This window comes from Tenrec ecaudatus, chromosome 2, assembly GCF_050624435.1.
Source record: "Tenrec ecaudatus isolate mTenEca1 chromosome 2, mTenEca1.hap1, whole genome shotgun sequence".
In the NCBI taxonomy this organism is placed as follows: Eukaryota; Metazoa; Chordata; class Mammalia; order Afrosoricida; family Tenrecidae; genus Tenrec; species Tenrec ecaudatus.
The window spans coordinates 142,898,856-142,922,983 of NC_134531.1; the positions used below are offsets into that span (position 1 = coordinate 142,898,856).

Here is a 24,128-nt window from a genome sequence, read left to right on the forward strand (position 1 = left end):
ACACTATCCCCTTACCCTCATGATATCCCTACCCCCACTATCCCTTTACCCTCATGATATCCCTACTCCCAGTATCCCTTTACCCTCATGATATCCCTACTCCCACTATGCCCTTACCCTCATGATATCCCTACTCCCACTATCCCCTTACCCTCATGATATCCCTACCCACACTATCCCCTTACCCTCATGATTTCCCTACCCACACTATCCCCTTACCCTCATGATATCCCTACTCCCACTATGCCCTTACCCTCATGATATCCCTACTCCCACTATCCCTTTACCCTCATGATATCCCTACTCCCAGTATCCCTTTACCCTCATGATATCCCTACTCCCACTATGCCCTTACCCTCATGATATCCCTACTCCCACTATCCCTTTACCCTCATGATATCCCTACTCCCACTATGCCCTACCCTCATGATATCCTTACCCCCACTATCCCCTTACCTTCATGATATCCCTACTCCCACTATGCCCTTACGCTCATGATATCCCTACTCCCACTATGCCCTTACCCTCATGATATCCCTACTCCCACTATCCCTTTACCCTCATGATATCCCTACTCCCACTATGCCCTACCCTCATGATATCCTTACCCCCACTATCCCCTTACCCTCATGATATCCCTACTCCCACTATGCCCTTACCCTCATGATATCCCTACCCACACTATCCCCTTACCCTCATGATATCCCTACTCCCACTATCCCTTTACCCTCATGATATCCCTACTCCCAGTATCCCTTTACCCTCATGATATCCCTACTCCCACTATGCCCTTACCCTCATGATATCCCTACTCCCACTATCCCTTTACCCTCATGATATCCCTACTCCCACTATCCCCTTACCCTCATGATATCCCTACTCCTACTATGCCCTTACACTCGTAATCTCACTACTCCCACTACTGTTACTTAGGTTTTATCTCCCCTGAATTCCATGTGTTGAGAGTTCTTTTCTGTACCAATGTGTGTACTCCAATCCAGCCGGATTCGTGAGGTAGAACTGGGTCATGGTCGTTGTGGGAGAAAACATTCAGGAAGTAGAGGACTGATGTGTGTTTCCTCAGCGCTTTACTGCACTTTGGTTGAATTGTTCCTTCCTTGTAACCTTTCTGTAGAGCGATGTTCAATTGTCTACAGATGGACTTTGGGTCTCCACTCCAACCCCCATCTTCACGTCCATATAATTGCTTGTTTGGCATCTTTTGATGCCTGATACTTGATTCCCATGACACCTGTGATCATATAGGCTGCTGTGCTTCTTCCATGTGGGCTTTGTTGCTTCCCAGCTAGTTGGATGCTTGTTTAACTTCAGGCCTTTAAGACCCAGATGCTCTATCTATTGCTATCTGGGCACCATCCACTTTTTTCTCCACATTTGTTTATGCACCCATTTTGTCTTCAATGATTGTGTTGGGAAGGTGAGTACCTCAGAGAACCCGGTTATTAAAACACAGTGTTCTTGTGTTGAGGGAGCCCTTGAATAGAGGCCCAAAGTCCATTTGCTATATTAATGCTTAACATATAAATATATGTAAATTGGCCTCTTTCCCTTTCATTATCAATTAATATATTTACATATATACATACCTATAAAATACCTCTATAAATAGCTTTTTCTTCTTACTTCTTTCCTCTATTTCCTTTCACCTTTCTCCTGTCCCACTATCACGCGCACCCTGCACTCGGATCTCAGTAATTCATTAAAGATACATTGTACTTGACCAAACACCAACAGTCCCCTTGCATCATTTTTAGGTCTCTTCTGTCTTATAGTGACCCTACAGGACAGGGTCTAAGATAAATATTCACACCCTGTTCCTTCTCCTTCATTACAAATAGCTGCTCACTTTAGAAGACACAAGCATACATGTGTTCTTGTGTGCACATACACACAGAACACACAGAAACATAAACAAGTTGCTGATGAGTCACTTATGACTCCTGGCAGTAGTATATGTGCCAGAGGAGAACTTTGCTCTGTAGGGTTAAATGGCTGATGTCTTAGAGGTAGATTACTAAGTCTTCTAAGGTGCCTAAGCATGGATTTGAAATGGGAGGATTTGAACTGTCAACCTTTCAGTTACTACCTGAGCACCAAGCCATTTGCAGCCTTCACACACACACATGCACACACACACACACGCACGCACGCATGCACGCGCATATTTTGCTTAGATTAATCTGCTAAAACTGAGAAAGTTCCAGGTCCACAAAAGCAAAAATCAAACTTCTATCCTGGCTCTTACGAAGGAAGGCTCAGCAAGGGCCGCGAGGAGACGAATGCAGTAACATTACTTTCTCTGTCCTGAAGACATCCAAACAAGGCCCACCTTTCCTGCCCTCCTAGCCTCAGCAGGGAAACCAGTGCCCATGGGGAGGCAGCTTGCTTTCATGTGTCCCCTGGCTCTGTGCTGAATTCCAAGCAGAATATATTAATACAGAAATGCTGTGGGGGTGGGGATGCTCTCCACTGTTGTGACATCTCTCCAGACTCTGTTTTGAAATTTGGCCTTGAGAAGTTCAAAGGATTTGAGAGATTAGAGTTCAAGAACACCAAGATGTACCCAAGGGCAGGCTCGGGTCTTAGATGCTGAAAACATGCCCCTCCCTCCCCATAGCCAATTTGACCTGGTCTAACAGGATTATTTTCAAAGATTCTCAGCCCTTCTCTTTCCTTGTGTAGGTTGTGGAAGGCAATTCCGTTTAGAGTCCCTAGACATGCTGGAGTACTTGTGAAGTATGCCCACCTCCCCAGAACAACTCTGAGACATCCCAGCCTGCCCAGGGAGCCCTCCACACTCCCTCCCTGGAATCCCTGGAGATCCCCACTCACCATTCTTTTCAGCCTTGTGTTTTGGTGGCTCAGGTTCCGGGAGACACGGGCAGGGCCCATCACAGAGAATGGTGAGGCTTTTGCCAGTAGAACAAGCATGGAACTCTAACTTGCACTGCAAGAGAGAAAGAGAACAGGCCTTGAGAATGCAGTCACACAAGACATGTACTCACCTCCTAGGAAACAGCCAGTGACCCTCTGGCCACAGTGACACTGGCAGGGTGCAGAGTCAGAGGAGAGATGTCCGACTCAGCTCCAGATCTTAATTACACAATTTCAGAAAAGAAATGGCCTTTTGTATGTTTGTTTCCAAAGGTATAAGAAAACATGTTTTTCAAAAATAATGAAACAGTGTAAAATCATGGTAAAGCTTAACATAATGAGTGATCAGTTCAACAGAAACGATTTATGCTATAAGTTTATTAGGATGAAGTTGAACATCTCTGGAATCCTCCAGGGGCCACCCAGTCCTCCAGTGGCCCAATAGAGGCTTCTGTGTGGCACTTCCTCCAGAGCAGACGCTCCCAGGCTGCTCACTCCCTCTTCATGGGGAGGAAGGATACAGGAGGCTGAGCCCTCTCTCCTCAGGAGAGTGTCACAGTAAATAGTCCACGAAAGTCCTCCCCCTGCTGAAGGCACGGTGCCTGTGATGGTCTAAATCACCTGTGTCCACTGAATACGGAGCGTCAGGATGAGCAGTCTAGAAGCCACAGCCTCATCAAGACTTCACCAGTCACAGTTTGGAAACGCAGCCACTTTTTGCCAGCGCTCTACTTATCAGCCTCAACTGATTCAGAAACCACCATGCAGGGGAGAGGGGTGTTGTTTGTAAGTGCAATTGCCCTCACATTATGGAAGCAGAAACTTGGATGCAAAGAAGTTAAAAAACAAAATGCGGACTGGATCATAATGCTGTCAGGGGTGCAGCCAGGGCCATGCACCTAATGGTCCATCTGGCACATGGTCCCACAGCAAGACCCTAGGGTGATGGGGATCAGAGTTAAGGCACCGGGTACGGCTTTACCATGCCATCCCAGCGGTCAGAGAGTTGCCTCCTTTTTTACCTGTGAAACTCTCAAGAGCAAGCCCTGTGTGTAATCAGTGCTCGGCAAAAGCCCAGGGGTCCGGGACCAGACTTTGCATCTGGCATACGTTCAAAGGCGGAGGAGACAGGCAAGATGGACTGAGCGCCCACTGTGCACAGAGCTCTTATCAGGTCCCTAGGGGAATCTTCTCAAAGGGAGAGCAGAGGAGATATAGTCCTTGCCCTTGGAAAGCACAAATGCAGAGAGCCACAAATCTTAGCCAGGCAGCACACATGAATGCAGATGAATAGTGGTTCCATGTGAACGAAGGAATGACTCGGTCCCCACACTGGTTACAGACTGAGGGAAAGAGTGCTTTGAACCTGGGTCCAAATGTATTGGAGTCACTCTTGTGTGACCCCAATTGTCGGGCTCCCCCTGAAGGGAAGCCCACAGAACGTTAGCATCTCTTCATGCAAAACTCCACCTGGTTCTCACTTGGAGTATCCAATATGCGCTCAGCATGGTAGCAGCAGAAGTTATGACACAGCCTCAAACAGCAACTGATTTATCAGTGAAGCGTAACAGATAGTGCTCTTCTAGAGCCATCTGCACAGGAGTATGGGTAAGAGGGAGTGTCGTGTGGTGTGGTGGTGGGGGGTGGTGGTGGTAGGGGTGGTGGTGTGCTATGTGGACTGTACGTTGGTGTAGGGCTGGAGCGCACAAGAACCCCACAAGTATGAAGGTGCCTATAGACAGCCCACATGGATCATGGATGAACAATAAATAAAGAGGAGTGTTGGCAATACAGAAGCTTCTTCTCAAAGAGCACAGCCAGCCTCTGACTCCTCCTCCTCCTCCTCCTTTTCCTCTTTCTCCTCTGGTTAGCTCAATTTTGGGAATACTCCTCCTCAAACCACTTAGAATCCACTTAGGATTTCTGAAGCTAATCCACTCACACAAGTCCTTGCCATCAGGTAGATCCACACTCATGACAATCCTATAGAATGGAGTAGAACAGCCATAAGGGATACCAAGATGGTGGCTCTTAATTAAAGCAGACTGCCACACCTTTCTCCTGCACGGTGGCTGGTGGGCTTGAACAGCTGACCTCTCAGTGAGTCACTGAGTGCTTTAACCACTGTGCCACCAGGGATCCTTAAAGCTAAATAGGGGAAAGTATATATGTCTTAGTCAGAGTTGACTAAGGAAACAAATCCAGGGAGACACTTATATATGTATAAGAAAGAGTTTTATATAAAAGAGCAGCTGGATATTGAGAAACATCCCAGCCCAGTTCAGATCAAATCCATAAATCTAATATTAGCCCATATGTCAATACTAGTTCATAAATTCCTCTTTAGACTCACACAGCCATGCAATAATGCCTAATACAGAAAGATCACAGGCCAGTGAGTGGAAAGTCTTGTAGATCCAGTGGTGGTGGAAGAATTTCAGTGCTGATGTGGGTCTCCACGTGTCTTCTCCAGCTCTAGGGCTCTGGCTCCATCAGTGTGTCTCCATCTGGCTTGTCAATATGAATGTCTCTCAGGGGGTGAGTCTGTGCCCCACCTCCAGTGAGTTATTTATCTCCTTGGCGCCTCCAAATGATATCATCAAGCTGCAACGTGATTGGGAGGCTAAATTCCACCCCTTCACTCTAATAGTCTCAAGTTGACAACAGATTATGTAACTACCACATTCTCTATGCTAATTTATTGTGTAGAGTTCAAAGTAACACTTTTATTTACTTTAAAGCCTGATCACATTTGTTTTATGGTTGCCTGATCATATCTATAATAAATTGTCAGACTATCACTAACATGCCTTCCTTTCTGGGTTCAAGCTGGAGCGCCTCTGCTTCTGATCACTGACTGTCCCGTGTCTTGCAGCCCAGCACCTCCTGATGGCAGACTCAACTATCCCTTCTCAGTGATGGAAACCCTGATCACATGACTTGCTTTGGACAGGGGTCTGTGATTTTTCAGAAGTAGCTCGATCACCAGACACCTCTGGGTGAACTAGAACTTCTAGTTTTAGTTAACAGTTGAGCTTGTTAAGCATTTGTATCACCCAGGGACTCGCTGCATATAAACCTCACTGCTGTTCAGGAAGTTTTGACTCACCGTGACTCTACAGAACAAAGCAGAACAGCCCCTGTGGGTTTCCGAGACTATACATCTCTAAGGGGGTAGAAAACCTCGTCTTTCTCCCATGGAGCTGCTGGTGAATTTGTTCTGCTGATGTCACAGTTGGCGGCCTAACTATGCCATGATGCCACCATAAAGGAGATTATGTGGTTAAGGAATTGCTCCTCTCACTGCAAAAAGTAGGTGTTTAATAAATTGTTGAGTGATAAACAGAGGACGGAGAAGAGCTGTCTACTCAACTATCCTAACCTCTGTTCTAACCACTAGGAACCTAGCAGGGTTGCTTATACAAAGAATCCAGTTGCTGAAGCTCAGCATTCAAGATGTTCATCCTGAAACCATCCTTGCCCACAGCTGCTCCTAGTCTGTTCCTTACACACCACATTCTGTTCTCTGCTTCTCAGCCTTCGCATTCGCCCGAGCCTACCACTGCAGTTGGAGCCTAATGGCCTGCCAGGTGCCCACAACACCTGTCCATTTGGGTGACCTTTGCTAGACTAGGAGCCCCTGGGGACTGCAATTCCTGGGGCTGCAGCACACCCTCCCCTGTGTGGTGCCTATCGGTAGTCTCTGGAGGCAGCCAGGCAGCTTCACAGACTCCAGGGAAACGCCACCAGAAAAAAACAACATTTTTCTGCAACAGTGAAAAATCCAAATTTCAAGGGCAGAGATCTGCTTTTTATCTATCAGGACAACATTTGACATTTAAATGAAGCTCAAAAGGCTATGAATTCAATTTTATATCAAACTCATAACATACTATTTAGCGATACATCCGTATGTGGTAAGGCTACTTTTAAAGCAAGAAAACAGAAGAACAAATACCATCAAGATAGGGGTTTCCTCCAAAGGGAAGGTAGATAGATGACTGGGATCAGACAGGAGTCAGATGCTCATAATAACTGGCCCCCCCCCCCCCCGCTTTCTGCAGGTGCCTTCGTATCTGTCAGTTTCTTAGGAACTCCAGCCCTGCATGCACACCGCCCCCACCATCCCGCCCCCAAAATAACCATCACTAATATCAACCACACCACCTGACTCCCAATGGACCTACATAGGGTTTCCAAGACTGTAAATCTTCACAGGACCAGATGGTGCCATCTCTCTCCCATGAAGAGGCTGATGTGTTTGAATTACTGACCCTGCCACAACAGGCCCAAGCTTACCCAAGAATACCACCATGAAAACAGGTCATGTATTTTTAAATCGTAACTGATATTAGATGGGTGGTGTTAGATTTTGAGGTTTTAGTTTTATTGCTAAACTCAATAAGTCATGTAAATGACATACATATTTTTATATAAAAATTCTCTGTAGTATTGTATGTATCAAATACTTTTACTAAAATACAAATATATTGGTATATGATATTATAGAATGTATCATAAAATATATCATATATTCACAACAGAATATGACTATATCATATGTACTCAAAAATGTAAAACACGTTTGATAAGCTTTGCTTGAGATAACCACCATACTTTACCAACGCTACCTGGGAAATCGCTTTGGAGAGAGCAGGTAAGAGCATGAGTGTGCTCACCATACCTCGGGGAAGGGGCAGGTCACACAGCTTCACACCTGAATCTTGAATGATCACTGGGCAGAGAATCCGGATGGCCAGTAAGTGGGACCCCAGTGGAATGGTCCGTCTCCAGTGGAATGGTCCGTCTCTTCCTACAATGTTCCTCTAATTCCCACCAAGCATGTCTGAGGTGCCATCATTTGCCACCATTAGCTCCCATTATTTTCTTTCTGAAATGAACACCCAGAGGCACCTCCAAAGCAGCCCTCGTGGCGTAGTGGTTTTTACATGTTGGGCTGCCGACCACAAGACCAACACTTTGAAACCTCAAACCACTCCGAGTAGAAAGAGGAGGCTTTCTGCTGGCATCAAGGGCTGTCGTCTCAAACCCACAGTTCTGCTCTGTCCTGTACTGTCACTAAGAGTTGCAATCAGCTCAATGACTGTGAAGGACTTTTTTTGAGGTGCTCCAAAATGCTTGCTGGTGGCACAAACAGTGAAGTGTTAAATTGCTAACCAACATGTGGCACTTTCTCCCAATGACCCCCCATGGGAGAAAGACCTGACTATCTGCTTTTGTTAAAATTACTGCCAAAGAAATCGGGGGGGGGCAGTTCTACTCTGTCTCATGGGGTGGCTATGGGCCATACTGACCCAAAAGAACTTAGAGCAACAAGAACAATAGGAGTGTCCAACTCTCTCTTACAACCTGCAGATCGCCAATTCCCAGGAAGCCCTGTCCCACCTTACCATCATCACAGGTAGAATGAATGTAGAGACCTGGCTTGTACACCCTGGTCCACTCACACAAAGATTCTGGAAACGCAAAGCATGTGCGCTACGCCTTGAAGAAAGCCCTTCCAATACAACAGAAGTCAAACAGACAATGGGCCACCCACGTCGTCCTTCCAAAGCACTGACTGTGCGCTTTTTGAGACACAGGCTCCCCTGCCCCCATCCCCAATCAAACCAGACCCAGAGCCTTCCTTAGGAAAGGAAGGGCAGCAGGGAGCAAAGGGAGAAGCTGAAAGTACTCTGTCCCTGAAAAAGAAAGAGAAAGCTAGGGAGAGATGGGGTGAGAAATAAGTGTCCCCTAATGCAGGGGACATTGCAGGCTTCCAAATAACAAGGTCCTAGAATTTCCACACCATCTCTTTCGTGGCTTGCTCATGGCAGGGGCTGAAAACTGCCCAAATCATAGATGACTGTTTATTATAATAGGGCCTGCTCAGGTACCATGCCCCCTCCCCCATGGTCCGCCCCGCAGGTACTTAGGCCCTAGTCTAGGCAATTAAGTCCCTCTGGCCAGACTGCACTTTGCTAACCTGCCTCAGAGCTCTACATTAAAGAGAGTGGGTTGAATCTCCTTTCTTAGAATCCACAGCCTCGATGTTGAAACCAAAGCATAAATTGTAAACTGACATTTTTGTTCAAGAGATACCATAACTCCTTACTTTAGAAAAAATAATTAAAAGGAGGAAAAGAGGTGGAGACAAAATCTCTTCGGATTTGGAGCAAGGGGGCCACTCATGACTGAGAACTCACAGAGTCTAAAGGCGCCCCTGGCTTCTCCATCAGAAGGAAAAGGACGTGTCTGTCTCTGCCACCTGCCTTCATCTAGTCCTGGCCCGGGTGAAGGAGGGTCTGTGGGGAGGAGAGTCAGGACTGCCCTGGACCCCACGGAGCCCCAGGAAGGGAAGAATTCACACCTTTCACCCTGTTTTCCAAGCTTCCGCCTCTATGGAATGCAAGCTTTCTCTTAGTTTGATAAGGAACAAATCTTTGTGTACCATGGCTCAGTGCTCCTGGACAGGAAAAACAAAAACAAACCACCAAACAAAACAGAAAAACAAAACAGAACATGGAACAGACCTTCCAGGATAAGGGGGAGCTAGAAATGAGAAGAGGCGGGTGTATCAATTGTGACTCATTCCTAGAAATGAAGAAATAGAAAAAATGCATTTTTCCTATGAACTGTATGAATAAAGCGGTTAGATAAACAATTAGCTCCATGCATTTAAAAGAGCAGAGCTGAGGCGCTGAGAAATCACTTCAGGATGTGCAGACACTGTACTAAACCTATACTCATGCAACTTTAAATACAACCCCCTGGAGCTTCTGGACCCTTGACCCACTAGAACCGAAATGCCTTCCCCAATCACGGCAGAAACAGAGCCATCTGGAGGAGCCCAAAGACAGAGCCTGCCTGAATGGGCAGACATATTCAAAATGTTGACCTACTTAAAAATAAACGTGGTAGCAGATTTCCCAGCCAATCTTCCCGTCCGTTTTGCATAACACACCAATACGTCCAAATGAATGAAATGTTTTCCTGCAAATGGCCAGTAAATCTCTCTCTTCTATGATTTGTAAAGCGAAACTACTAACCACACTGTTTCATTGCTCACGCAAGTCTCACCCGAGTGCATTTCTCCCCCGCGCCGCATTCTTGGTTTTACCAGCATGCTTTGGGTATTATTTTAAACATTTTATTTAAATTGCTTTCTCTCCTGTATTTCATCAACCTATCATCTATTTTTAAACCAGACTGTTGACAGTTCACAGTTGACAATTTTGTTCACAGTTGATGAATTCTGATTTGTTTTTATTCCCCCCAAATCATGTCAAAGTGGAGGGGGAAAATAATCTCCCTGCTTTGCTGGCTTTAATAATTGGGCGTGAAGTGAGTGGCTGCCGGCTGCCGGGGCCAGAGCTGGAGGCTGCACACTTGTCCCCAGCTGGAAGGAGAGCAGCTTTCTGTGGCTGCACGGGACGTGGGTGGTTTGATGGTCATGGGAAGGAGCTGGCAGAGAAACAAGGAGCAGGCTGTGGGCTCATTCAGAGCCTTGGCAAACACATTCACATGTGTTCCTTCTTGCATTCAAAACATATGTTTGTGCTCCCTAGAAGCCCTGGTAGATTAAACATCAGGCTGCTAATCCCAGGGTCCATGGTTCAAGCACACTAGTCGCTCTGAGAGAGAGAGAGAGAGAGAGAGAGAGAGAGAGAGAGAGAGAGAGAGAGAGAGAGAGAGAGAGAGAGAGAGAGAGAGGAGGTGTGTGTTCCCATCAAGCTGCACAGTCTTTGAGTACAGTCCCTCCTCCCTGCCGCCCATGTGTCGAGTCTTTTCTAGACTTTGAACCAGTGGTACAAAGACCTTGCTCTCACAGCATTCATGTGGCAGAGGATGGTGGGGGCTTTGGAGGAAAACAAAGGAAAAGTAGAGACAAAATAATGAGGAGATAAAAGATGATATGGTGATGCTAAGGAAACGTCTAAGAGAACAGATTAGAGTGATCCAAGAAGCTATCTGGGCAAAGAGGGTATTCAGCAAAGGGACAGCAGCAGCACTGGGGGAAGCCTGGGGTAGAAGATGCAGACTGTACTAGGGCACTTGGAAGGAAGCCAATGTAGTTGGAGGAGAGTGAGCAAGTGAGTGGAGAACAGAGCGGATGGAACCACTTCAATGGAGTTACCTGTTTGTTTTCCTCTGAAGAACACATATATCAAGGCTGATGATCTGACTCGGGTCTATCTTTGTCTCATATACACACTCTCTCTTTTCTGAGTTAAGTGCCCTGAAGAATCTGCCACTTTTTAAGATGAAGTTACCAAAAATGTGATAATGCAGAATAACCTCTTTATAGAAGAATACCAGCTAAATAAATTCAGAAGGAACACTAGCACTAGAAAACCACCATTTTGCAATAGCCAGAATAAGTATTGAGTCAGGAAAGGATCATTTAATCTTTACCAAATATGCTGCATTACTACAGTAAAGGCTATTCATAGTCTCAAAGTGTCACCTTCAAAGTGTCCATTTATTATAAAGAATAAAATGCAATGAACTTAATAAATGAGCCAAGGACTAAACTTAGTACCACTGAAAGTGGGGCATCTCATCTTATCTCCTCAAACCACTCAGTGGCTCCGAGGGAAAAAGTATGAGATCTGCTTCCAAAAAGAGTATAGACCAGGAAATCCTACAGGGATGTTTGACTTTGTCTATGGGGTCACCACGTGTCAGAGTGCACAGCACACAACAACAAGAACAGTAACATGATCCAAGAAGCACCTGGGTGGCATTCAGGGTTAAGCACTGGGCTACTTATTAAAAAGGTTGGCAGTTCAAGTCCAGCCTAAGATGCCTTGTAATGAAATGGCCTGGCGATCTACTTCCAAAAGAGTACAGTCATTGAACACTCTGTGGAGCACAGGAACTCGGTTCCATGTAAGGGAGCCTAAGAAGAAGACTTCATTAGCAAAGAGCAGGAGTTCACAGATAAGTTACAATTATGAGCAAACTCCCACAGCCTTTGATTAGTGAAACCATTCAGACAATAACACAACAGTAACCTGAACCTTAGGATGGAGAACCAACTGCCTAAGGTGTCTGGCCCTGCCCTATTCTTTTCCTCGTGTCCCTGTCCGTGTTCCTGGTGGCCACTGGTTACTTATTGGACTGAGAACTGCATAGTCAGCAGTTCAAAATCACCAGCTGCTCTACAGGAGAAAGAAGGGGATTTCTATTCCTGTAAAGAGTTATCACCTCAGAAACTCACTGGGGCAGTTCTACCTTGTCCTATAGGGTCACTGAGTCGGCATCACCTCGGTGGCAGTGAGTTTGATTTGGGCCCATATTCTCTGCTCCCACAACATCACACACCTGGCACCTCCCTGGTTCACCACATTTGAGTTTCCCCTGCGGTCCATTTTGCCTGGGATGCTTTTGAGGTTCTGTACAATTTTGAAATTTTAAATTGATGTGGCATTTCCCCTGTCAGCAATTTGGGAGAACCAAGCAGATGATGGGAGGACTTGGAGTTCCCCGATCTTGCTTGTGGGTAGCCTCTCAGAGAGATGACAGACCACAGAGTCAGGCCAGCCCTGTTGTATCACAAGGCCATGCACAGCCTCATTAAGCATGGTCTTCCCGCAGTAGCGATCACAGACGCAACTGAGTCCCAAGGGCAGGGAGGATTAATGTCCTCCTTGGACCTTCCTCAAGTCCTTTGGGCCTTTGTTCAAATGTTGCCTTCCCATTGAGACGTTCTCTCAGCACCCTTTTCAAAATCACAATCAGCCCTTCTAATCCTCTCACCCTGTTCTACTCTTTCTTTTTTAACGTATAAAGTCTACCATCTTCTAACATATCACATAAATTACTCACTGGTGTTATTTACTGTATTCCATCTTCCTTGGTAGACTGTAAGTTCCACAAGACAAGATCCTGCTGGAGGATCTTAGTTTTTTTTTTTTTTATTCCTATACCCAAGATGTCTAGAATGATGCTTGGCACATAGTAGGTACTCAATTAAAATATAGGCTGTGTAAAGCATGTCGTGAATGCAAAAAGTGACCGTGTGATTGGTAGAAGTTAAGAAAGACCTGCCCCTTCATGCCTAGTCCCGAAGCTTGGAGTGTAAAAGCTCAGACCTTTGGCAAGATGGCAGGAAGGTCCCACACAATGACTGAGGTCAAGGTTACTGTAGCCCAGTTGGACAGATGATTCATTTTTTGTTTCAACTTGGCTAGGCTATGGTGTCCAATATTGTGGTCAAATACTAGTCAAATATTGCTATAAATGTTTTGACATGGGATTAACATTTAATCAGTTCTCTTTAAGTAATGCAGATTAATTTTCATCATGTGAGTGAACTTCATCCTGTTAGTTGAAGGCCTTAAGTCCTCACAAGACAGCCTGATTCAGTGGCTGCAGCAGTGGTCCCAAACATAACAGTGTGAGGAAGACACAGACAAGGCAGTGTTTTGTTCTGTCGGACATAGGGGCACTGAGTTAGAACTGAGTTAATGACCCCTAAAACCAACAGGGACCCCGAACTAAAAGGTTGGTGGTCTAAACCTACCAGGGGCTCCACAGGACAAAAGGCTTATTGATATGCACCCATAAAAATTATAGCTCTAAATATAGAGTTGCTGTATGTCAGAATCAGCTACCTGGCACCAAACAAGGGCGAAAGATTCTGCCAAGGGGCTATGAGCGGACATCCTGCTGGGCATTACAGCCTGCCACCTGCCCTCCTAATCATAAACACTGTCTGCTGGGGGAGGTGGGTTTCCAGCTTGTCACATGACTTAATAGCTGCAAGGTCAGCAATTCAAAACCTCCAGCTGATCCACAGGAGAAAGACGGGGCTTTCTACTCCCGTCAAGAGGTACAGTCTCAGAAACTCACAGGGGCAGTTCTGCTCTGTCCTATAGGTCACTATGACTTGGCATCACTTCAGTGGCAGTGAGTTTGGGTTTTTTGGTGGTAACCCCTCCCATCTCTTTCTCTGTGATCATATGTGTGTGTCCAAGGTCATTGAACCCATTCTTATTCATTGAAACCCTATCAGAAACCACAGTCACTGTCGTCGAGTTGATGCTGATTCACTGGGACCCTACAAGGCAGGGTAAATCTGCCCCTGTGGGCTTCGGAGACTGACTTTTCATGGGAGGAGAAAGCCTCGATTTTCTCCCAAGGAGTGGTTGGTGGTGTCACACTGCTGACCTTGCAGTTAGCAATACAACGTGTAACCCACTATGCCACCTGCTCCACAGGGTCCCAAGACTAAAGCTTTAAGTGGACAACCTCACCTTCCTCCCATAGATTGGTTAGTGGATTTGAACCAACGAGCTTGCAGTTAACAGCCCAATCCTCCACCTACCATACCAGCAAGCCTCTTTCCTAGGGTTGTTGTTGTTAGGTGCCATCAAGCTGGCTACACCTCATGGTGACGCTATGCATAACAGAACAAAATACAGCACCGTCACGCACCATCCATACAACTGTGCCTATGCCAGATTCCATTGTTGCAGCTACGGTATCAAGCCATCTTACAGATGGTCATCCTTTCTTCCACTGCCCCTCCATTTCACCAAGCATCATGTCTTTCACCAGGAAATGATTTCTCCTGAAAACATTTCCAAAGCATGTAAGATGAAGTCTGGCCATCCTGGCCTCACGGGAGTACTCTGGCCATACTTCTTCCAAGACAGATTGGTTTGTCTTGTTAGCAGTCCATGCATGGTGCACCCATGCCTTAGTCAGGATAGACTAGAGAAACAAATTCATAGATGCTCATATGTGTATAAGAAAGAACTTTATATACAAGAGTAATTGAATATTGAGAAAACAACCCAGCCCAGTCCAGATCAATTCCATGACTCTGATATTAGCCAACATATCCAATACCGATCTATAGAGTCTTCTTCAGACTCACTAAACACATGCAATGATGCCAAATGCAGGAAGATCACAGGCCAATGGGTAGAAAGTCTTATGGATCCAGTGGCGGTGTAAGCATCTCAGCACTGGTGTGGGTCTCCACGTGGCTCCACCAGCTCCAGGGTTCTAGTGTAGGTCCATGTGTCTGGTCAGCAGGAATGACTCGCAGGGAGTGAGTGTATCTGACCTCCAATGAGCTATTTATCTCCATGGTGCCTCTAAATGAGGTCATCAAGCTGCGACCTGATTGACAGTCTAGACTCCACTCCTTCACAAGTTGACACCAGATTATTTACCTACCACACATGGTACTTTCAATATTCTTCTCTAGTATCATAATTCAAATAAATCATTATTTCTTCAGACTTCCTTATTCATTGTCCAATTTTAACATGCATATGAGGCCATTGAAAATACCATGGCCTGGGTCAGGCACACTATAGTCCTTAAAGTAACTTCCTTGCTTGTCATGATCCTAAGGAGGTCTTATTAGTAGATCAAACTAACATAATGTGTATTTTGATCTCCTGATTGTTTCCATGAACATCAATTGTGAATCCAGGCAAAGCAAAATCTTTGACAATCTTAAGCCTTTTCTCCATTTATCATGATGTTACCTATTGGTCTAGCTGTGAGGATTTGTCTTCTTTACATGGATTATTTACATAAGTGGAAAGCCTTGTCTTTCTCCCATGCAGTGGCTCGTGGTTTTGAACAGCCAACCTTGCATAAAGAGTTCCAGTCTTGGAAACACACAGGGCCAGTTCTACCCTGTCCTGTAGAGTCACTGTAAGTCGGCATTAAGTCAATGGCCGTGACTTACCGTAGTTTGCTTTTGCTTCAGTAGATTCTAACTCATAGCGATCCCTGTGTACAGAATAAAACTGCTCTGCAGAGTTTTCGGGCTGTGTCTTGTGAGGTGTGTCTGGGGAGATTCCAAGAGTTGTTCAAAACAATTCAACGAAACTGGAATCCAGAGAAAATAGATAACTGCCTCAAGACACAAAACCAGCAAATACAGAAGGGTCACAAGGAAGGGACGAGCCAGCCAGGGTGCAGCACAGCACTGACGAAACACACACCATTCCTCTAGTTCTTTAATGCTTCCTCCTCACCACTATCATGACCCAGTTCTACCTTCGAAATCAGGTTAGACTGCAGCATGTACACTGGCACAGATAAGAGCTCTCAAAACATGGAATCCAGGACAGATACACCCCTGAGGACCAATAATGAGAGCAACAATACCATGAGGGTAGAGGGAAGGTGAGGGGAGAAAGGGGAGCAATGGGAGCCGAAAAAAATGATCGGCGTATAACTGTGCTCCCCACACCCCTACCCCCACCTGGAGGCATGAACAAAAGAAACATGGGTGAAGGGGGACTGCAGATGGTGTAAGACATGAAAATAAAAACAATTCATAAATTATCAAGGGTTCGCAAAAGTGGGAGTGGGGTGGGGGAGGGAGTGAAAACAGAAGAACTGACACTAAGGGCTCAAGTAGAAAGAAAATGCTTTAAAAATGATGATGGCAACATGTGTGTAAATGTGTTTGATAACAATGGATGTATGGACTGTTATCAGAGCTCTAAGAGCCCACAATAAACTGATTACAAACAAACAAACCAGCAAATAGCAGTGTTGACTTTTGATTCAGACCCCTCCATTCCCCCCTAGTCTAGGGCTGGGAGGTGTGGCAGTCCTTCCAGCCATCCCGGGACCATGGGCTGAAGAGGCAGAGAGCAGAGAGAATGATTCCCGAGCTGGGAAAGCAAGAAGGATGGAGGGCCCCTGCTGCAGGCTGTTCTGACGAAGGACGTGAAGCCAGCCGGGCACTTCTTCCGGGATGACTCCAAAGGAAAGCCTTGCTTGTCAGCTGCACGAGCGACAATGATTTCATTCAAAGTCACTTTAGATTGCCGCAATCAGCTAAGACATCTTACAGAAGTGAAGACAACTAGCCAATGGACTCAGAGAAGAAGATGTGGGTACCTTCTCTGTGGTCAAGAAGCTGATGGCAACCAGACACAGCTTCCCCTGGGGGCAGAACAGCTTGCAGCTACGCCAAGTAAAGGCCTGCCTGCCGGGTGTCGTAACTGGGCACTGGCGAGCACAGCATTTCCCAAAGCAGGCCGTCACAGTAGCCCAGCCAGGCAGAAATAAAAGGGGCTCATGACGTAGTCTGCAAAGACAATGTTCTACATCCTCCTCTGCTGAGTCACAATCAGTGTCCCCAAGTTAGTAAGCGGCCCTCTAAGGTCCATCTCTCCTCATCTGGAGCAAAAAAAACCACAAACATGGATAAAGAAAATCAAATATGCAAGGAAACAATTAGTCCAAAGGATTCATTGACCTCGTGAATCTCCACACGCAGCCCCGACACAAGAAAGATCAGATGGTGCCCGAGGACTACCACTGCTGGCCACGCTGAAAGGGATCGCTACAGGGGTTCCAGATGGACTTGGGGAGCACATGGTAGACAACAACCCCAGGGAGGCGTGCGCTCCTAGAACAACCAACCCTAAGTGGTCACAAGGGAAGTATTTAACCCAGCAGTAAATCCCAGAAGGCAGGGAGGGTGAGGAAAGAAGGACAAACAGACACAGTCAGCACAGGGAGGAGGTGGGGAGGGTGCATTACATCTTGGGCATTGCAATCAACGCCACACACAACAGAATGGGTCCGAACCGTTGAATGAAAAATCAATTTACTCCGTCAACTTTCACCCAAATCACACAAAAAAAGTTAGAAGGCAGAAAGTGGCCTCAAAAAAACGCAAAACCAAACCAAACCCCTCAACGTTACATAAAATCAGGCCTCCGAATCTGACTCTCTCCTCAGGGTTGGCAACTTGTGAACAAGGACTGGGCACAGTTCCTGCTTCTATCCCCCGGCCAGGCAGAAGCCCGACTCCTGGATAGTAGGTGGAACCGTGCTGCCGAGGTTGAGGCATCTTTGGCCCAGCAATCTGAAAGGTTAAGGGCTAGGACCAGATGCCATGCCCTTGACTCCACCCCACAGAGACCTTAAGAGTGTTGGAAGAAAAGCGCACCCCATACAGTGTTCAGTGGATAACGCATTTGGAGCGATTTCCACGCCTGTCTTCTGAGGTGCAAACCACCAACCTGTGGGTTAGCGGCCAAGGTGCTGTTTGTGTCAGTCTTACTTCATGGAAGAAACGGGGGAGGAGGGGAGAGATGAGAAAGGAAGAAAACAGAAAGATAAACATAGAGATGCGAAGGAACAAAAGTACTAGGAGAAGTGTGGCACAAAGGGAGGAGGGAATGACAAGAAATACGGGGGCGGCTAGGAGGAGGCACTGCAAGTACCAAAAGAAAAGGCGCAAAGCAGGTGGGAAAGACTCGAGGCGAGGAAGAGGCCGGGGCGGAGTAAGTGTGGGAACAGGGACCTCCCTCACCTGCCTCTCACGGGGCCTGGATGTGGGGGCTCAGGCAGCTCTGCGAGAAAGGAAGGGAATGTTCTGAGGTGCCAGCCCCTGCTTAAAATAAAAATGTCTCTGCTGCTATCAGTGCCCTTGAGATGCCTGCGGCTGGCTGTCTCTGTGGGCTTGGAGGTGCCCCCGCCAATACTGAGCTGCCTCGCTCAGCTGCTGGCTGCCTCCCCTTCCACCAGCTGGGGAAGTTTCCCCCTAGATAGAATTCACAGAAGGTGGAGGGCAAGCCAAGGTGGCACCTAATTTATATCATGCCTCTCACCTCTCCAGCTGTGAAGATGGAAGGGGGAGGCCTGGTGCTCAGCGTCTGTGTGTCGGGGTGCATCTCTCATTGCAGCCCTAGAAGAGTAGCTGACACCAGGGCCCCACTGCTCACTGGAGGTGAGAATCGCAGCTATTTGCATAACCCATCCACAGTGCAGTCTCCTTATCGCTGAAATAAAGAGAACCCTGCTTCCTGTGGCTGTCAGGAAAATAAAAGGGGTACCGGCTCTCCAGCACCAGCAGAACTCCTGGAGCATGGAAGACACTTAATCAATCTTAGTTCTTCCTCCAGCTCCCCGGGCCCACCTCCATTCTTGCGTCTCCCCAACAGCTTCTCCACACTTGAGTGAGCTCTATACAACAATGCAAATTTGTTTGTGATACCCCACGTTAGCTGACAGCGATTCCCAGACCCCTGTCATCCTCTGATGAAAAGCAAAGCTTTTCAGTCCCATTGAAAAGGCCCTCGGTAATCCCTACCCACATAGTCCTCCATTGTCATATCTTGCTTCTCTCACAAATGCCTGTCTCCTTTAATGCCACTTACAGACTCTGGAGAGGACAACCACATTCCCTCCTGCTGTTCTTTGCAACGTCTGCCAAGTTTGAGGTGAGGCACCCCTCCTAGACACTTTGCCTTGTCTGTAGCACACCACAGAGGCTGTGGCAGGTGGCCCAGTATCCAATGCTGACTATTGCCTTGCAATGACTGCTTTCTTATCTGGCTCTAACAAGGCCCCCAGAGACTATATATCATTCATTTTTTTTAGTCCCCATCTATATCAAGAGATGTAAAAAAGAGCAGACACTAAATAAATATCGGATGATTAAATCGAGAGATGAACAGCCAATCCCACCTATATAACTGATGGCTGAGAAATGCCACATGCCTCTGCTCTTGTCAACACAAATCAAGTTTCCCAGATCAAGTCCCACCCACCATCTAACTTGCGCCTCCTTGGCCCCAGGAATGGCATCTCTGAAATCAGTCAGGTAGATGAAAAGTTTGGGTTGCCAGTTCCACTACCTAATGTGATTGCTCCTGTTTTCTAGGGCATCTGACCAATGCAATCATTTTCCTCACATGCCCTGATGGAAACACAAGTCTTTGTTGTTGATGTCCGCCACCATCTGACCTTGATTTGATGTCTCCACTGACGCCATTGCCCCTACAGGTCACTATACCCTAGTTCTTCAGTGGCCATTCTCCCCACAGTCCCGCCTTCACTCTCGTGTTCGTCTCACCCAGATGGTCTTTTATTTTTCTCAACTTCCCCATCCTAAACCCTCCTCATTCGGCTGTTCTTCCTTCGGGATGCCCCGTCAGCCATCCTGAACTGCAGCCGGCACCTCCCACAGGCCCCTGGATTCCAGCCTCATTTCCAACTTACACCACTCAGTCAACCAACCACAGAACAAGGCCAACATCTCTTGTTTGCTCTTGCCCACTGTCATGGATTGGATTGTGCCACCCAAGGATAACTATTGAGACCTTGCTCCCATCCCTGTAAAGACGATCTTGTTTGAAAATATAGCTTTGTGATGTCAATTAAGTCATGCAGGTGCAGGGTGGATTTTAAATTAAATAACTTGTGAGTTATGTAAAGAATACAATGGACACAGGGACACACATGGGGGAACAAAGATAGATAGTGAGTTCAATGCTGTGTTCACAATGTTTTTCCCCATCAGTCCCTGGTACTGTAGCACAACTCTCTTCTAAAGACAGGCAACAATGGTTCCACTTCCAGTTACACGAAGATGGAGAATTCTCTGAAAGCTGTAACAAGGCACCATGCCTTAGGATGACCTCATTCTGAATGGGAAGTAATGGAGAAACGATATCCCTCCCAGGTATTCCTGGAGGACCCTGCCACGGTCCTACTGGAACATAAGCTCTCTGAAAGCAGGGATCCTGTTTATTTTTGTTTGTTAGTTTCATAGTAAAATTCAGTTACCCAAAAGAGATCTCAACAGATAGAAACTCAGCAGATAGAGATCTCAGCAGATGTCTTTCAATCATTTGTTTAAACAATAAGTAAAAAGAATGGATAGATGAATAAAATGGAAACCAATCCCTCTAAAGCACTGCCAAGCCCACCACCAAAGAAAAGACTGAGCTTCTTGAAGGAACGAAAGAGGAACATTAATGAACTGTTTACTGCTTCTGGCTGAGAGCACTTTACGCGGTGAGAGGATGGTGAGTGTGTGACTGAGGAAAATGCAGGTAGCAGAAGCCCACATCAGAGTAATAAGCTTTACCAAGCACTCCAGTAGAGCTCTCTTCTGAGACTTTGAGCTAGCTTTCACCTGACTCTGAACTCCAAAGAATCCAGACCTCACATCTATTTTTTCCATCAGGGCTGAGACAAGGGTAAAGTCAGGAAAGGCTTGTCGCTTCCTGTGCCGGAATATCTCTGTGGATCCACTTTCTGAAGGCTAGGCTGGGGTCTGCCGTCATCCCGGTGTCTGCATTTCTCTGTCATCACCGAAACATAGTAAAGGACATATCCCGACACCTTGGTTTCTGAAGCAGTGTCCACTATTACAGCCTCTCAAATAAAATGCCCCACAGAGACTTCACAGAGAAGGGAGAAGAACTGCAGCTGGAGAAAAAGTAACAGCAGATTTTTCAAATGATAAAGAAGCTATGTCCTATCCATAGCTGCCCCCAGTGTGCTATGAAGAATGAGAAAACAGATGCCAGCTAAGCAAATCCACCAACTCTTTTCCAAAGCTAACATTTGCCAAGGTCAAAGTAAGCCATTAAAATCCCACCTTGGCCTGACACAAGATAACCATCACCCGTCATTCAGCTTCTCTTGAACTTGGCTTTGCAGCCCAATTTCTTCCTCACTCCCCTCTGCTTGCTCTAGAAAGTAAGCACCCAATTTCTTCCTGAATAAAGCCGGTATATGTCTCTAGGAGCCAACAGGAGTGAAATCAGAGATAAAGGTATCCCAAAATGCCAAAGCAGACTTTGGCCAAATGCAACAAGATTAAGGTGGTATTTTAAAAATAAAACAGTAACTTACACTTTGAATTACTGCCTGATTTTACTGTTTAGAGATGAAAGATCCTATAGTACTGAGTGAAAAAGCCATATAACTCAAAGAGAATTTTCTTTGCTTGGCATCACCTCTGTGAAAAATACATTTAAGTAATAAAATGCCCTTGCAAGAGCCCATTCTCCGATGACAGAGCGAGTGGCACAAAGACGGTGAGGACCAGGCAATGACTGTCATTTTTCTTTTCTTTTGATTATATGGCGTTCTCCAAACAGGTGTGATCTCATTTCTCCCCAAACCTAGTGAAAGGTGACCTCGTTAGACCAGGTGGCCCATGAGGATGAATCTTATGACCATTCATGAGGCAAGTTGTACAACTGATGGGTCTCATCATACAAGTATCGAGTGAGGTCCAGAAATGTCTGTGTCATCATTGGTGCTGGCCTCTCTACCTAGCGACCCTGAGAAGGCCAATAGTTGAGAGCAGGTGAGTTCCCAGGTTGGGGGAAAAGCATGTATCTGAAATTAGAATGATAATACCGGGTAACTTCCTGGGATATACAGAAAGAAGTAGGTCTGAACTCAGGAAGTCAACCCACAGAGGGAAAGGGAACAGAGGGACTTGTCCACCAATGCAAAAGACGGAAGGGCAGGGGGCCGGGGGGGCCTGTGTTTTGGCTTGGAAATCTGACCGCGTCCAGAAACTTAAAGGGCCTGTGGATGGTCCCTCCGAGTTTCCATTGGTACTTTTTTGCCTTGCTTCTGTTTGAATCTTAAAATTAAACATAGCTTTTGATACTTAAAAAAAAAAGACTAAAGGGCTGAGATGGCAGAACATAAATAGGTAGAAGGGAAGGGATGTAGATAGAGTCAAGGGGAAAGCAATCAGGATGGGCCAGACAAGCAGTGAAGGGATAGGGACCCAGCTACAAGGGGGTAAGTATTCAGGCATAAGAGGCCACCAGGTATCCCTGTGAAGAACTCAGGAAGTGGTAAGCTTACATGAGGATGGAGGTCAGTATCCAGGTGCTGAGGAAATAGGACATGAGAGAAGGCATTAGTGTAGTTTTTGCTGGTCTATCAGCCTTATACGTCCACACAGGGCCCAGAATGGGGTCAAGAAGGCCCCCAAATCTGGGCTGCACCCCAGTCCAGAGAGATCGGAGCAACACGGTGCAACTTCAAATATCCAGGAACTCAGTACACATTCAAGTCAGCTCCAAACTCGGCACAAGCCTTCCCTTCCCCTGATTTCAAAGTTAGAAAGTTCAAACCAGTCTCCACCCACTTCTGCCAAGTTTCCACATGCATTCCCCTGCCCCTCTCCCGCCCACTTTTATTTGTTTTGCTGGTGTTGTTGCGATTACACACAGCAAAGCATCTATCAGTCCAACAGCTGCTACGGGATCCATTTGGTGGCACTACAGGCGGTTACCTGCCTCAAGTTGTATGACCATTCTCACCTTCCTTCCCTTGGGTGCAGTCAACCCGGAACCTGCGCTAATCAGACCACAATCCATTAAGGAAGGCCGACTGTGATCGCCAGGAAGCTAGCTGCTCACCATCTAACATAATTTGTGATGATAGAGCTGAGTGATTTTTCAAGCAATGTAACAGCAAGCTCAGGGAGGGACCCCCGTGAATGAGAAGAAACAGCTTCTGTCTTGGGGCACCTGTTGCAATGTGTGTGCTCCCGTTTCAGGGAATTCTGCATTGCAAAGTGATAATGAGCACTCACGTTGCGGCACCCCCTCATAATGTCATTGCCACAGACAATTAAGCTCATCAATTATCTCCTTTTCTAGGCTGCCTTAGGAGGATGTCACTGTGAGACTCACAGAGAAGTCAGCGCATCAACCACTCAAATCTTGGGCACCTCAAAGAGGACATCCCCTGGTAGCAGAGTGGTTGAAGCAGAGGCTCTGGAATGAATGCACCTGGGTTCGAATCCTCTCTGCTCAAGCCTTAGTGGCTGTGGGAAAATTCATTCACCTGGTCTTACTTCCCTCGTCTAGAGAAAGAGGAAAGCAATAGGCCTACTGCAGTGCACTTCAGGCATTACTGTGCGCAAAGGCCCTGCTGCTGTAGGGGTTACGAGTTGGGTTGCTAACTGCAAGGTCAGCAGTTCAAAACCACTGGCCTTTCAGAAGGAGAAAATGGAAACAAAGATGCCCGCATAGAAGAAGCACAACCGCTTGTGAGATCACGGAGTGTCGATGGACTCAGGTATCAAAAGATCCAAAACAATTAGATCAATGTGGAAGAGGGAGGGTTGGAGTGGAGACCCAATGCCCATCTGTAGACAACTGGACATCTCCCCACAGAAGGGTTACAAGGAAGCGACAAATCAACCAGGGTGTAATATAGCACCAAAGAAACACACATCATACCTCTTGTTCCTGAATGCTCCCCGAGCACCCTCACTTCCATGACCCAGTTCTACCTTACAAATCAGGCTAGACTGGAGTATATACATGGTACAGATAAGATCTCTGGACACATGGAATTCAGGACAGATCAAACCCTCAGGAACAGGAGTGAGAGTAGTGATATCATGAGGGTGGGGGATGGCGAGGTGGGGGCAAATATGGGGGACCCATCACAAGTTTGGATAT

At 46.5% G+C, this 24,128-nt stretch overlaps 1 protein-coding gene across 1 annotated transcript in view; it reads right to left on the reverse strand.

The window, feature by feature from the left end:
- SPOCK1 (SPARC (osteonectin), cwcv and kazal like domains proteoglycan 1) overlaps positions 1 to 24,128 on the reverse strand; it is a 664,044-nt gene that overhangs the window by 134,800 nt on the left and 505,116 nt on the right. The window contains 1 exon segment of the mRNA XM_075542692.1: positions 2,854 to 2,968. Within this exon segment, the coding sequence (XP_075398807.1) occupies positions 2,854 to 2,968 (115 nt within the window).